At 35.1% G+C, this 14448-nt stretch overlaps 1 protein-coding gene across 1 annotated transcript; it reads left to right on the top strand.

The window, feature by feature from the left end:
• The first annotated feature begins 7131 nt into the window (after window positions 1-7131).
• On the top strand, window positions 7132-10519 carry LOC127843787 (uncharacterized). Its single transcript, XM_052373591.1, has 3 exons — window positions 7132-7424; window positions 8546-8836; window positions 9698-10519. The coding sequence occupies exons 2-3, from the start codon at window positions 8652-8654 to the stop codon at window positions 10455-10457; spliced, it is 945 nt and encodes a 314-aa protein (XP_052229551.1). The 5' UTR covers window positions 7132-7424; window positions 8546-8651; the 3' UTR covers window positions 10458-10519.
• The last annotated feature ends 3929 nt before the right edge of the window (window positions 10520-14448 follow it).

Raw genomic sequence — 14448 nt, 5'->3', positions numbered from 1 at the left:
AGCTAGGTAGCCGCTATAGGTAGCCAGAGGCCTTAGATTTCTGGAAGGGTAGGTATTTGTCGTTTTTGGATTAATTCATTACCAACATTTATAGCTACATGTAGTATATTATTTGTTCACGATGCATGTTCAACATACAAAAGTTTTCATTTCAAAATTCATTCATTACTGTATTCTTTTTGTTTCAGACTTTAGTGCCCTAGCATCTGACTTTGAAGTTCGAGATATATAATGGTAAGTATAGTCTCAGTTGATACATTAATTAAATGGACTTATGGCAACTGTTCGATATTTCTTGGATTGGATAAAGCAGTGGACTGAGTAATTGTACAATTTCTGAGTATCTTTAACTTTAAACTTTATTGGAACAATTAATCCTGCTTTGATTAACTGCTATGCCCATGGCATGTGTAAAGTAACCACGGAGGAAAGGTGTGCTAGTTGATAGGCTCAAATCCATGACATCGGAACACTAGCACATGTCAATTGCTATAATTATGATAATTTATTTCAGAATGTCACGACCGACCGATGTGTTTTCGGGTTTGAAACTGCAGAGACTGAAGAGAAGCGGGAGAGGTGTGTGTTTTATCTGTAACTGTTCTACCTAGTAATGAAGACAGATACAATGATGAGTCTGGAGTGGATAATTTATTGTTTGAGGTGGACTGCAACAATCATGAAGATGAAAAAGCCACCGAACAATCATTAGATAGCTGTTTACATTTAGAATGTTCAGTTGAAATTGTTGCCGACAATAATAATTATATGAGTGCAAAATATGTGACAACAAATATAGCACAAAAACTGGCAACAAACGATATTTAGTAAGCCACATATTTGGAAGATATTTGTTTTAGCTTGTAAAACATGTTTGCATTAAATTTTAAGGTTTGTTGTAGATACCAAAAAAACATAATTATAATTTTTGTTGTGTATTGTTATTGTCTATAGATTTTGTTGAAGTCTGTCAAGGCCAATGTTACTGAAATTATAGAGATTTACCAGTAGTTCAATAATGTTTGGAAATATGTAATTGATTATATGCATGTGGGTAAACCGAATCATCTATCACTCTCATGAAAATAGTGAAGATGTGCCACTAAGTGTACTACTTATTGGAATCCTGTATTTGTCGAGTTACATAATTATTTTCTTAATACTGTTAGTTGACAGTGTTCATATCAATTAAAAATATATCAACATAAATAGATGATATCCCTTATCATGTCATGTTTACAATGTACATGATTGTTACCATTTCAGACATATTTTAATGTTAAATGACATAATTTTAAAATTAATGTTATGAAATCTGAAATATTTAAATAAAAGCGTATTCATTTTTCTATATATTTAATTAATTTTAGAAAATATTTGAAACAAAGATTTGATTTGATTAGAAAAAAAAGTTTCACTACGTGGCAAAAGTCTAAGATTTAAGGTAAAATTTAACATTATTGAATTTGATTTGTACAAAATATGTTGAAATTGTGTAGTTATACGTTATAAACGTGTCTGTCAATAACTTTAAAGGGGCCTTTTCACAGATTTTGGCATGTTTTGAAGTTTGTAAGTAAATTCTTTACATTTATAATTGTAAACATTTGATATAAAAATCTCCAGTAAAAAATCAAGAATAAAATTTAAAAAAAGGAAAAAAAGTAACCCCCAGCAGGGCTCGAACCACTGACCCCTGGAGTCCTGGAGTAAAATGTCTACGATTTAGACCACTTGACCATCCTTCCGAATACTACGTTAGGCGTATTTAAACGTTATATAAGCAATCCTCGTAGTTTCACAAAATATAACGTCAACAACAGAACTCTCAAAATTATTTAATCGTTTCGCGTTGCAACGCTTTATAATTTTCGGGTTTTTAAATCGTCAAAATATGCATATAATGGCTATTTTAGAGCATGGTAAATGTTCAGTATTACAGTTTCCTCACAAATATCATAACTAAAACGAAAATATGCGAATCAGAAACAACTTTTTTTTTAATTTTGTCACTTTACCTAAACGTGATTAGGCCCCTGTAAAAGACAGATTCTTGAAGTGTTTGTAAAGTAATAAAATTTTGGTATAAACCATGCAAGCATGAATAAACCAAAAACATTGTACTGAATAAAATTGTTATTACAATGTCAAACATAGTTCGTTCTATTCCTTGTTGAACAGTTTGGTCTCTTAATGCGGCAGTTGCAGGTTCGAACACTGACTCAACCTAATTAAGTTAGCTTCAATGTCTCTTTTTAGGTTGACAGAATAAAATGTACACTATCTTATTGTCCTGCAATGTTATGCCTAGACGAGTGGTTGGCGGCAGAATCTTCGATTCATCACATTTGTGGTGGCAGCGTATTTGCAAACAGCCCCTTGCAGCTTCAATCGGTTTACTTATATCGGACCGTTTAGATTTTCGTTGCCGCTTTCCGCGCTTCGATGGTGAATCAAATGCATGATTTCTGTAAACAAAAAAATACATACCCAAACAAATTACTTTAATGCAGTCATCTCCTAAAAATCAAATTAAAATGTAAATAAATCTAGCGGTTAATTGGTATTTAAATATACGACAGGTGGTACTAGTGAAATGACATTTCATGGGTGCTTTAATGTCTATTGCGCATTACCTGGATGTTAAGATCATGAGCTTTTCTTTCAAGAAACAATACGCGTAACAAATATCTGCGTTTAATGATTACGGTACGATTTTTGTCTCCCACATTCTAGAAACCTATATACGCATGTCGTTATGAATATATTTTAGTTACAAGCACATGGCTGGAAATTGCAGCCATACCGATAGTTCAAAATTCGTCACCAACTTCAAGTACTAAATTAAACGTTGAACATACGATGTGAACATGTTGTTTATAAAACATGCTGAAAAGCACGTAATAATCTGTACATGTATCAATCGATTTCGTGTATTATACATTGTTGTGTTTCCGGACTTTATCCGGTGCCAGTATTTTGTGGTTTCGTGAAATCAATATGCAATCCTTTTAAAACGCAAATACTCACGTTTTTGAAGTTGCCAGTAATGTCCTAAAATTTCATTATAATTCTGAATGATTATAACAACAATGTAAAGTAGTAGTATTATATATTTTTTCTCTCCAGTTACAAAAAAGCAAGTACGTTAAACTATTTCATGACTATGAGGTAGGTATGGTTCATTTATTTTCGTTCGTTTAGATAACATGTTTTATTTACATAACGAATTTTGAAGTAAACCATTAGCTGAAATACCATTATGTTCCGTGAGCAATAGTATTTGGCATTTTAACGCGGTTTTGTGGCCAATTTCGCTTCCAATACTAGGCACTTCCTGCATTTTACTTTGTTTATTTTCCGATATGATCCGTTGCCGTTTCGCGTATTATCCGGAATAAAACACATGTTTCCAGTATTATCCGTATTGGTTAGGCACCGTGAAATTTTGCATGTTAAAATAAGACGCGCACAAGGGTTGAACAACATGGTTTATTTTTTTATTGTAGTGTCTAATACGTGTATCAATATCAAGTTAAATAACAATTGTAGTACAATCAAATATTATAATTCGGCGATTACAAATACAAACTAATCAAATAAAAAATATCAACAGTTTTTCTAATGCGACGAAAACAACTAACAAATTCGTAGTAAAATACCATATATGTTTTTAACAAGGCAACTTACCATTTTTCTCAATGCTTTGTAACCAAGGTAATAAACATAACCAATACCGAAAATGGTCCCAATTTTTAAAACCATAACCCCGTACTTCTTTATCGCGCGTCTCATGTACACGTTTTTGACTGACACCATTATTTCCCTCAGTTTAACAATCGTGGCCCTGGTGTCTATTCGATTAAAATATCGGAGCACTTCCGGTGGGACCTCTTGATTGACGAAACGAGACAGAATGCCAATCATCTGCAGTCGGATCAAAAGACAGATCAGAGTCACGTCGGCTGCTGTCATTTCAGGTCCGAACAACCAGTGGTCTTGACCAGATACAATTTCTGAAAATTAGTACCGGTATATCAATTGGCATACTAACTACTATAAATATCATAAAATTGTCACTATCTAGCAGTTGTTATCAACGTACACATATCATTATGTTATCATTCTGAGAAGTTTCAATTTACAACGATTTCCTTTGATTATATGGAAGTTTACAAATATAACATAATTGTAAAGAACAAAGTATAGTGTGTGTTTTAGATACATTTTAATACCTACAATAATAGTCGCTGACAATTAAACATGTGCTGAACAATAAGCAAACGACCCGACAATCTAAGTTTGTAATACTGCAAAACTATTATCATGAGATCATGTGAGATCATGTGATCCAACAAACAATAATAATTTGCTTAGTCATGTTATAAAGCGGAAATGTACGTTAACATTGAAAATATACCCTTTTAACGGTACAAATTTTCATGTGTTCTAAACTAATAGTGTTTATGTATATTCGCGATCATGACATTGTGTTATGATTCAGCTCTTAACCATTACATTTAAGATATTCACTATTCTCGCTAAATAAGCATCTTCGTGCATATAAATGCTTTTATTTGAGATAACCCTTTGCGTTCAATTTTAATATGCTTTCAATCCGATCAAAAATTCCATCGAGTTCATCCAGGATTCGCGCAACGATCTTATCATCCAGAATGTTCGTTCGTCTCTGCTTCAGCTTCGCGAGCTTACCTTCCACGCTCGTTCGCACGTCCGGCGAGCAGATCTGTATCTGCTTTCGGTACTCGGAGATAGTTGCAGAAAACTTTGTATCTTTGGTGAAAAATGTGTTATCATTAAATTTAGGTTTTATTAAATACATTTGTACAAATAAACCAAAAATGCAAAAAATATACAATAGCTATGTGATGCACATGCGCTGCATCAGTGTGGTAAAATACAGGAGTCTTTAAAATTAATTTTCTCCACAATATAAAAGCAACACCACAGTGGCATCATTTGACATGTACACGTTTAATTTAGTCCATCCCAACACATCTTGAGAACCAAGTATTCATGATATCTATTAAATCTGTCGTGGAAACAAGATAAATAACTCGGACGTGAGAATGTCTTATTAACTCTTGGTAACGACATTATCAATCCGAATAAATGAAGTTTGAAAATCGCTGCACAAATCAGGTTTGTATCGTTCGAAATTATGAAAGTCTCTCTTGAAACAGTCCTTTCAAAACATATTTACAGCATGGTGTTTCCGGAAAGTCTTGTCAGGTCGTTATCAGGATTTCTTTTTTTCGTTCACAACACAAGGTGCAGTAGTATAATAGGTTTTGGTACAAGAATATGTGGCGAATGAAATGTACGTATGAAAATGAGCAGGGCATACGAGAATCTGGCTAAAAGAACAAGCCAAATCATCTGTGCAAATATATCTAAATTCACCTCTAGTGTATATGTAGATAAGGTCATCAATATACTATGTTTAGCTAAGGTCAATATATATATTTGTGTGTGTGTGTGTGTAGAAGATGCTTATTTGTGTTTATATTGCTAAGATCACCACCAATAGTTTATATATCTAAGGAGGCCAATAGTGTATACATAGTTTAGGTAATTAATTTTGTATATATAGCTATGTTCACCATTAGTGTATACATAGCTTAAGTACCCATTAAATACCTATGCTTTCTCGAGTAAAGCGAGAGTGGCTTTGAAGCGCCCGTGGAAATAAATTGTCCTGTGTTTGGAACTTTAGGTTCGCCAAAACGCCAAACGTTATGACGTCGATTGGAAGGTCATGAAGCAGCTTCCGAGTCTCCCTTACCTCGCTACCGAGTCGAGTATCTACTTCCGGAACAAGCTTGGGTCCTGGAAAAATATCCCAAATACTACTCTACTTTACTAGACAAACTCCTCGCAGAGTATAACTCCCTATTCGAGGTAATAAAAAAAACAAGCATTTATAAGTAAAATTCTTCCAGATATTGAAGGAGTTCTACGTTGTGAGCTTTTCTTATTGTATCGTAATACTTTGTATTTTTGTACGGCATTGAACTGTGTATGTAGGTGAAAACGTAAAATACATAAAATATAAAGACTTTTAATCATTCAATATTAATTTTTATTAGAATCCAATCCTCTATGATCAGGTGGTGTATAAAGTCGCCCTGTGTATGACGTACCATTTGGGTCAAAAGTCAATAAGACTTACTAGGTGAAAAGAGAAATGTACGTCGACGTACAATATGTACGTCGACGTACATTATTTTGTACGTTGACGTACAAATATGAAAAAAACTTCGACGTACATATTTGTACGTCGACGTACAAATTGTACGTCGACGTACAAATATTTACGTCGACGTACAATTTTTCTGAGCATCCAATCAAAACACTCGTCTCTTGAACCGCTTTTCCTTCAGATTTATTCATAATAAAATTTCAAAATCTCTTGTTAAATTTAGGAAAAAAATTACATTAAATTTGAAACAGAAAATAATTAAAAATAAGTATCTACTTGACGGTATTTATTCCAAATTCGTTTTATGTAATGAATATTATCTATTAACTGCTGAGACCGGTCTAGTCCATTTCCGGTTTCTGAAAAATATGGCGGACGTCGAAGGTTTTCGAGAAGAAGCAACTCGCATTGTTCACTCTATATGTAAAAGTTTAATGACGCAAGATACAAATGCAAATTTTTGTGAAGCTAGTCTTAACACTTTGACAGCGTTAAGCCGAAATGCACGACGTATGTGTACCCGTTTTCCCATTTTTGAACGGTTGTGTGAGATTCTCGACTCGCTGATGTCAACAATTGAAGATCGAAAGAGGTTAGTATTTTCCCTGACCATTTAAATAATTTTCGATCCCATTACTTGCGGACCATTGGTTTATATTGGCCGACTCACAGTATAAACTGTTTAGTTTAGAAATTTCACCTCCCCGCCCTAACCTGGTGACCCACTGGCACTGGCAAATAACAATGAGACACATTCAAGGCCATTGACTGAACACAGGACAGGCACACTGCTATATACCTATATAAAGCCTATCTATCTATCTATACATACTTTCTAACTCCCCCTTTCGGGTATTATTTACAGGCGATATTATTGCCTATATAACACTTGTCCAGACTTGATAAGCCAATAATGATTACCCACCTCTGGACATTAACGAGAAACGTATTGAAATTTTCGGAGGTGGTGCTTTTGATATTACTATAATTTGATTTGTGTTATTACTTTTGTTGATTTAATCTTCAGAACGCTGCAGCCTCTCGTTGGTTTCTTCGCCGCAAAACAGACTACAACCCGAGGCAGACCACTTTACGGCATTAGTCGAGAGCAGCTGGAGTATCTAGTTGAAGCGGGCTTCAAACGACGAGCTATTGCTAGTCTGCTTCATGTGTCAGATTCGGTTATTAAGCGCCACCTCAGGTATGTTATCCAGTCAATTGATTAACAGTGTGTATACAGGGTGTCCCAAAAAACAAAGCCACTGTAAAATGTTAATTTTTCCTTAACTAAAATAGGCACAGGTATGCCCTTTTAACACATTATTATTGAATTTCAAATGGGCATTGGTTTGTTACCTTAAGTGGCAATTTGTAGATAGTGATTTCATTTTTTGTAAAATGAGTCATTTAGTACTTCTTTTACAAATTAAGATCAACCTAAAATTCATATTGAACAACAGACATTCCCAAAAGTGCTTTTGATCCACAGGACATTTTTATGTCTGGTTAACGTTTCGGGCCTATCCTTGACAGTTTGAATGGCATAGGCGACCATGTTGTCAGAGCCCTCGTTTTGCGCTTTTTATAACCGAATATTGGCAGCTTCCCCCATGAAAAACATACTTTTTCAGCTAAAAAAAAATATTTTTATTTTTTTACTTTTATATCTATGTTGCCAGCTGGTATCATGCTGCTAACCTTTGTTTAAATGTATATTTATGTAAATCACATTATAATAAAGCCATTTTAGTGTTGAATGGTTGGTGAAAAGATCTAAAATTCCCCTTTGCGCCCAAAACGATGCGAAATTCCCCATCATGAGGGATGTGGGTGGCTTCCCCTGGCGGCAAGAGAGGGCCCTGGCAGTCAATGTGATTAAAATCATATCCTCAAAACCTCTACGCTGTGAGGATCTGATGACGCGCTGAACTAGTCCATCTCTGCCAATCAGTGCCTTTGTTAATGAATCCTGTGTAAATGATTTGAATCTACCAGTATTTTTTAACATGGAAAAACTTTTAATTTTCAGACTTAAGTGCTTATCTAACCGTAGTGAAGATGAAACATGTTACATGTATTTAAATAATTATATCGATTCGGTAAATCTGATTGTTTAAAATAGAAACAATCTCAACTCCAGATCTGGACTAAGGGAAGATCGAGTACTACAGTCAGATTTCACTGCAATGGGAGCCACACCACATCTTGATTGCTGCAAAGGCACAAACATACCTGAAAAAACATATTTTCTTCCTTCTCAGTGAGATATATATTTTCATATCCCCTCAAAATAAACAAATATTCTCTATGATATATTTTCAGGACATATGGTATAAGCATCAGAGGAAGGTACTCGAGCATCTCCAACGAGGAACTTGACAATCTGGTCCGAGAGATAACAAATGGCAATCAGAAACTTGGGCAACGAATGGTTCAGGGACAACTTCAGAGTCTAGGACATCGGCTTCAAAGACAACGTGTTGCTGACAGTCTGATCCGGGTCGACGAAGCAGCCGTAGCCCCGCGATGGTGTCACTCGATTCGACGAAGGGTGTACAATGTTGCTGGTCCAAACTCATTGTGGCACATAGATGGAAACCACAAATTGATAAGGTACAAAATTACTTAGTCTGCTAGGTCAAATGATAGAAAAACAATGTAAAGATTACAGTTGCCGCTTTTTTTGCTTTAATCTTCATTATCTTTTGTCAAAATATTTATCTTAATGATATTGTCAAGTTCAAATCTGAGTCATGTGGGGTCAATAACTATGTCAGTTGGTCAAATAATGGAAAAAACATTTTAAACACTCAAGAGGCCACAATTTTGCTTCAATCTTCATCACAATTGGTTGTTACAATTTTTATTTTTATTTATTTGGTCAAGTTTCAATTTGGGTCATGTTGGACCAAACTCTAGTAAACCCTCACATTTCTATGCCAAAACACTCATTCCTATGGCATAGCATTTTACAAATACAGTCTTGTTTAAGCTGTTCTATTTTGTACTGCAGTAGTTAACTTTGTACATTAAGCCAGAGTGCATTTTAAATAATGTCTAAAACATATTTTGTGCAATTTTGGTGTTGTTTGTAGATTAAGGTGTGGGGGGGGGGGGGCATTTAAATATTGCTTTATTTGCCCATAATATGCATGACATTGCTCAAAATTCCAATTTTTCTAATTTCAGCTATTTTTAGAATGTTGTGGAAACTGTGTATCAGTTTTCTAAAATTTCTGCCCAAAATTTTATAAGATGAAGAATTTAAATTGGGGTGACAGTAAGATAAGGTTTATTGGGCAGATTTGTATTTTGTGATTAATTTGGGCCCAAATAATTTGTTTTGACTGGTTACCCCCCTCCACTTGAGGCCATATATACTCACACCAAATTAAACAAAATACTTTGCTGTTTGAGTACGTGTGCATTGTAATATCTATTCAAGTATGTACAATTTTTATACCTTATTTTCAGATGGGGTTTTGTCATACACGGAGGCATCGATGGCTTCTCGCGGATGTGTGTTTTCTTCCAAGCTGCGACCAACAACAAGGCTACCACGATGACAAAAGCCTTCATGACAGGCACCCAGCGCTATGGTGTCCCATCAAGAGTCCGGAACGATCATGGACTGGAGAATAACGGGGTTGGGGCGTTTATGATAGCGCATCGTGGACCTCGTCGGGGTTCTTTTATCACGGGAACGAGCGTTCACAATCCGCGGATCGAACGCATGTGGCGTGACCTGTTTGCCAGTGCAACAAGCGTGTTTCACAGCTTGTTTACGTATCTTGAGGAGTCTGAACAGTTGGATTTGGCAAATCCAGTGCACATGTGGTGCCTTCATCACGTGTTTGTGCCTCATGTCCAGCGAGCATTAGACATATTTCGTGAGGGCTGGAACTTGCACAGGTTGAGTGGTGAAAGAGGTAGAACCCCCACACAGCTCTACATTGAGGGCATGATGCGCCAAGCTGGACAGGGTCATAGGGGCATCGACGACATGGTGTTCCGTGCTCCGGAGGGGGCCATCCAAGACCATGAGGAATATGGCATTGACGATGAGGTCGAAGTAGCTCCCCAAGAAGACATGATCATCAATGTGTCAAATGTAGACTGTCCTCTGAACGAGCAGGACTTCACAAGACTAGAACAAACTGTGAACATTGAAAGTGATCACAAGGGTGTGGATTGTTTCTTGGCATGTGTGGAGTTCTGCAATTCTGTGTTGTGACCAAGATATGATAAACATGAAACTGTGTACATGCATGTCAGATAAAGATGTTTATATACTCATGTTGTGTTTCATCTATTGTGGCCTAAAGCAAAATAACTTAATAAGCTTGACCTTTTGTACAAATTTAAGTTTTTACAAGTGGAAATTATATAGATGTTTCTATTTCCCGAAACTTCAAATTTTTGAAATAGTTTATGTTTCAAGGAAATCTTTTCATACAGTAGGAAAAAATAACCATGGCTGACAGAAAATTTGTTAAAAATGTAAAACAAATGTACAAAAAAATATAACAAAATATAGGAATATAAGAGAACTGGATATAATTATCTGTCCATTTTATGAGTTAGTTGGGATATAGATACATGTATGCATAATAAACATCCTTTTATGAAAATAATTGATAAAATAAGTGTCAAAAGATATCTTAAAAAGAGTCTCGAACATGGTCAGTTTTATTTAAAGAAGATTTAAGGACTATTATGTACACAAACATGTTTGTCATTGAATACCATGGCTTTAAAATCAATGTTCAAAGTTTGACCAACTTATCTTGCATAGTTTTTGAGATATGATGTCCTGAATTAAATCACTAAAACTGTGACTGGTGGGACAAAAATGAGAAGTTACATATAAAGTATCAGTTATTAATGTAATGGAATTCTTGCTCTTTTATAGCATCATATATACTGTTCTATATGGCAGGAAAGCAGGCCTTGACACTAACTTTTTTGACAGGGTACCCGGAGGGAACCCTACTTTCAACTTTTGGTGGCCCTCAACCAAACTATAGTTCCCTCTTGTTTCAACACACAGCTACTCTCGGCGTAAGGGCAAATAAGTACAAGAAGCATACTAGTACACATTTTTATTTCCTATATTCAATTATGTTGCCATTTAAAGCAGACCCATTAAAAGCTCATAACCTTTTCTTGTAAACTTTTGATATCATGTATTTCATCAATATCATCAGCATTGTCATCCTTGTCATAATCATCTTCAGCATTGCCCTTCGCCGCCAGAACTTAGCGTTTCGGAAGTTCTTATTATAAACTTTTAAGAAATAAAAGGTAATTACGCGCATTCAGGGGGTTCACCGGCCCAACAAAACTTGTTGCAACTTTTTCGCGCCGTGAAAACTGTCGATTATTCCAACCTTAATAATAAGAACAATCATTTAAAGAAACCTTACTACATTAATGTCATTGCCTATATTATCACTTTAAAAAGTATCTTATTACATAAAAAACAATAAGTACCTTCATAAGTCATACCTTCATAAGTCTTAATAAGCATTATTTGTATATAAATACCATTTTTTCAACTTGATAAACAACACAGATATCCAAAATAATATGACAATGTTAACCTCATTCTATTAAACAGTATGCTGCCTAAATGTTTCAAAATTAATTATTTAAGCATAGAATCACACCAATTTACATCATTTGAAAGGGAAAAAGAAATATAAAACATCAGAAAATAAATCATCTCACTTTATTTGTTAAACAGTTATATATGGTCATTTGGACATGTCATACATCAGCTTCTGTTTATAAAACAAATTTTTAAAGTAAAATTCATTTTAATTATTAAATACTTACCTACTATCTAATAGCTTATAGCTTTCCAAGGGGAATTAACTCATCCGGAATTTTAACTGGGAACCGGCCACCTCATTACCGTAATACAGGCCAGGTTAAACATTACTGCAACTTAACCTAGGCAAAAACCGGTAACCAATCCTCAATATTCTTTCAATACATATACAAAATATTAATCGAATAGCGGGGTGGGAGGTGGGACTTACCGATAGTAGGTAAGTATTTAATAATTAAAATGAATTTTACTTTAAAAATTTGTTTTAATGTCATAAATACGTTACCTACTATCTAATAGCTGATTTTGAAGCTGAGGTGGGTGGCTCGTAAATATTTTCCCATCACAGTAGAACCCATAAAAAGGGTTATCAGCTAATGACAGCCAAAACCCAAAACAAGGTTTATCAGCTTATCTTCGTTAAAACGGTATTAATTTTGACTTATCAGACAGAGTAAATATGTCTATGTCAAAAAGAAGACACTTCCGTTATTGAAATTACAACAAGACCAAACACATACAAATGGTCTTGTTGGCACTTCAGAAAAAGAAGATAAAAAGATGAAAGAGGTGGTCGGATTCCTACAGAAAAAAAAGCTTGGAGCATGTCAAGAAGTGGGGTGTGATTAATATACGCCCACGAAACAGACAAAGCTCTTACTTCATGCGGTCATATCCTAAAAAGGAATGAATCCTTAGATTAGAGATAATAGTAAACCTTCCTTTGTCGAGGTCTAACCCTGATAAATAGAAACTGCAGACACATCTCCCCCCTTGTTTTTAGGGAAATGAAGAGTGTCTTTTGAGAACCTCGAATGGACTAACACTGCTAAGATAGAACTTCAAAGCCCTGATTGGCCATAGAAGTTTATCCTTATATACATGTCTACCAGTTTAAGAAAACTTGGAGACTTGAAGATTTTGAGAAGTCATATAGAGGAGTTGATATAAGCAAGGAATCCTGGCTGACACAATAAAGTGAAGACGACAATAGATCCAACTGAAATTGGTCGTATTCAACAGAAAAAGCACGAATTTCACTTCTCAGTATGGTAAAGACATAATTAGAAGGAAAAACCCGTCTTAAAAATTATATTGGAACTGTTAATAAGCCTGATGAAAAAAGTTCATAGAAAGCTCATCAAGCAACCCAATAACACAAGCCAAAACCGCTTAAGAACGAACAACATAGTGTTAATGTTCCATAGCTTGGATCAGTTCCAAATTAGCACAGAGTTGTGATGACAAACACAAAACAAGGTATACGAAAGCATAATCTCTATCCTTGATGGAAAGAAGAACACATTTATTATCATCAAAAAAAAAGATGAGAAAAACCTCTGTATATGCATCTAGCAGAGTGATTAAGGTAATAACTATGCTCTCAAATACCCAGTCAAAAAGAATTTCCAGGGAACCTCATATACAGTTCTGATGGAATTATCCTTTCAAAAGTAACAAGTATTGAAGTTCTAACAGAAATACGTTCTTCTGCAGAAACAACTAAATAATGGCCAGACATGTAGTGGCACATGTTTGGATCTGTATACATATTTCTCTCTAAGATATGATATTTGACCTGTGCAGAAGTTCCTGAAATTAATTGTACAGGAGACTTAAAAGGTCGTAGAACCATCATCCCATGATTCACTAAGTAGATACCATAAAAATATGGCAAAAGCTCACTAAGATTTTCCAAAACTGGCAAAAGAATAGAATAACCTAAGTATCCAGTTTATGTCAAGTGGACGAATGTATAACAATCGCACACGCTGTTGATCGATTTCTACGAACTGCATTCACGTTGTAGCATTAACACTGCGATCTATGATCGCATTTCGCTCATTACTAGCGTTAGATGAGAAACAACTTTCCTCGAAACAGTTTAGCATCTACGTGTAAGCGATTTGGAAAAACACTGGCGCGCATGCGCAAATCAATTTTCATTTAATTGAACGGAAAAAGAACTGCAAGATAAAACGCCCAACAGGGCGTTGAGACGACCTGCTATCTTGCAAATAACGAATAAGTTCCTGGAATCCAAATACAAGGAGTGATAATATGTTCACCTCTGTGTCTGGAAGTAAACCACGACCGATGTGTGCTAGTTGAAATCATCACAAAGGAGTCGTGAAAATGTTTATAAATGAAAAAGAGCTAAAAAGAATGCTCGTCTGTATCCAACAGGTTAAGGTGTGTTAAAATTTTAACCTAAGGTTCTCGAATATAATTCTAGATCAAATAGAAATGTTCGACCCCAATATAAGATTTCGAGCTCGCTTCAGCCGAACAAACTGCAAGACCAATAGTCTGCATGTAGTCGGCGGAGATAGAAGTAGAAATAACAGATAGATGTATTTCATATTCTTATAGTATAAGTAATTCATATCCA

The sequence above is a fragment of the Dreissena polymorpha genome, chromosome 9 (genome assembly GCF_020536995.1).
Source record: "Dreissena polymorpha isolate Duluth1 chromosome 9, UMN_Dpol_1.0, whole genome shotgun sequence".
In the NCBI taxonomy this organism is placed as follows: Eukaryota; Metazoa; Mollusca; class Bivalvia; order Myida; family Dreissenidae; genus Dreissena; species Dreissena polymorpha.
Note: the sequence above shows the minus strand (reverse complement) of the source record. Positions and strands in the feature narration are given on the sequence as shown.

What these genes read in the sequence shown, in the direction of transcription:
- LOC127843787 (XM_052373591.1), top strand. Translation starts at nt 8,652, where the DNA reads ATGGTTCAGGGACAACTTCAGAGTCTAGGACATCGGCTTCAAAGACAA. An exon ending in GGAAACCACAAATTGATAAG is followed by an intron (nt 8,837 to 9,697) that starts GTACAAAATTAC and finishes CCTTATTTTCAG; the next exon opens with ATGGGGTTTTGTCATACACG.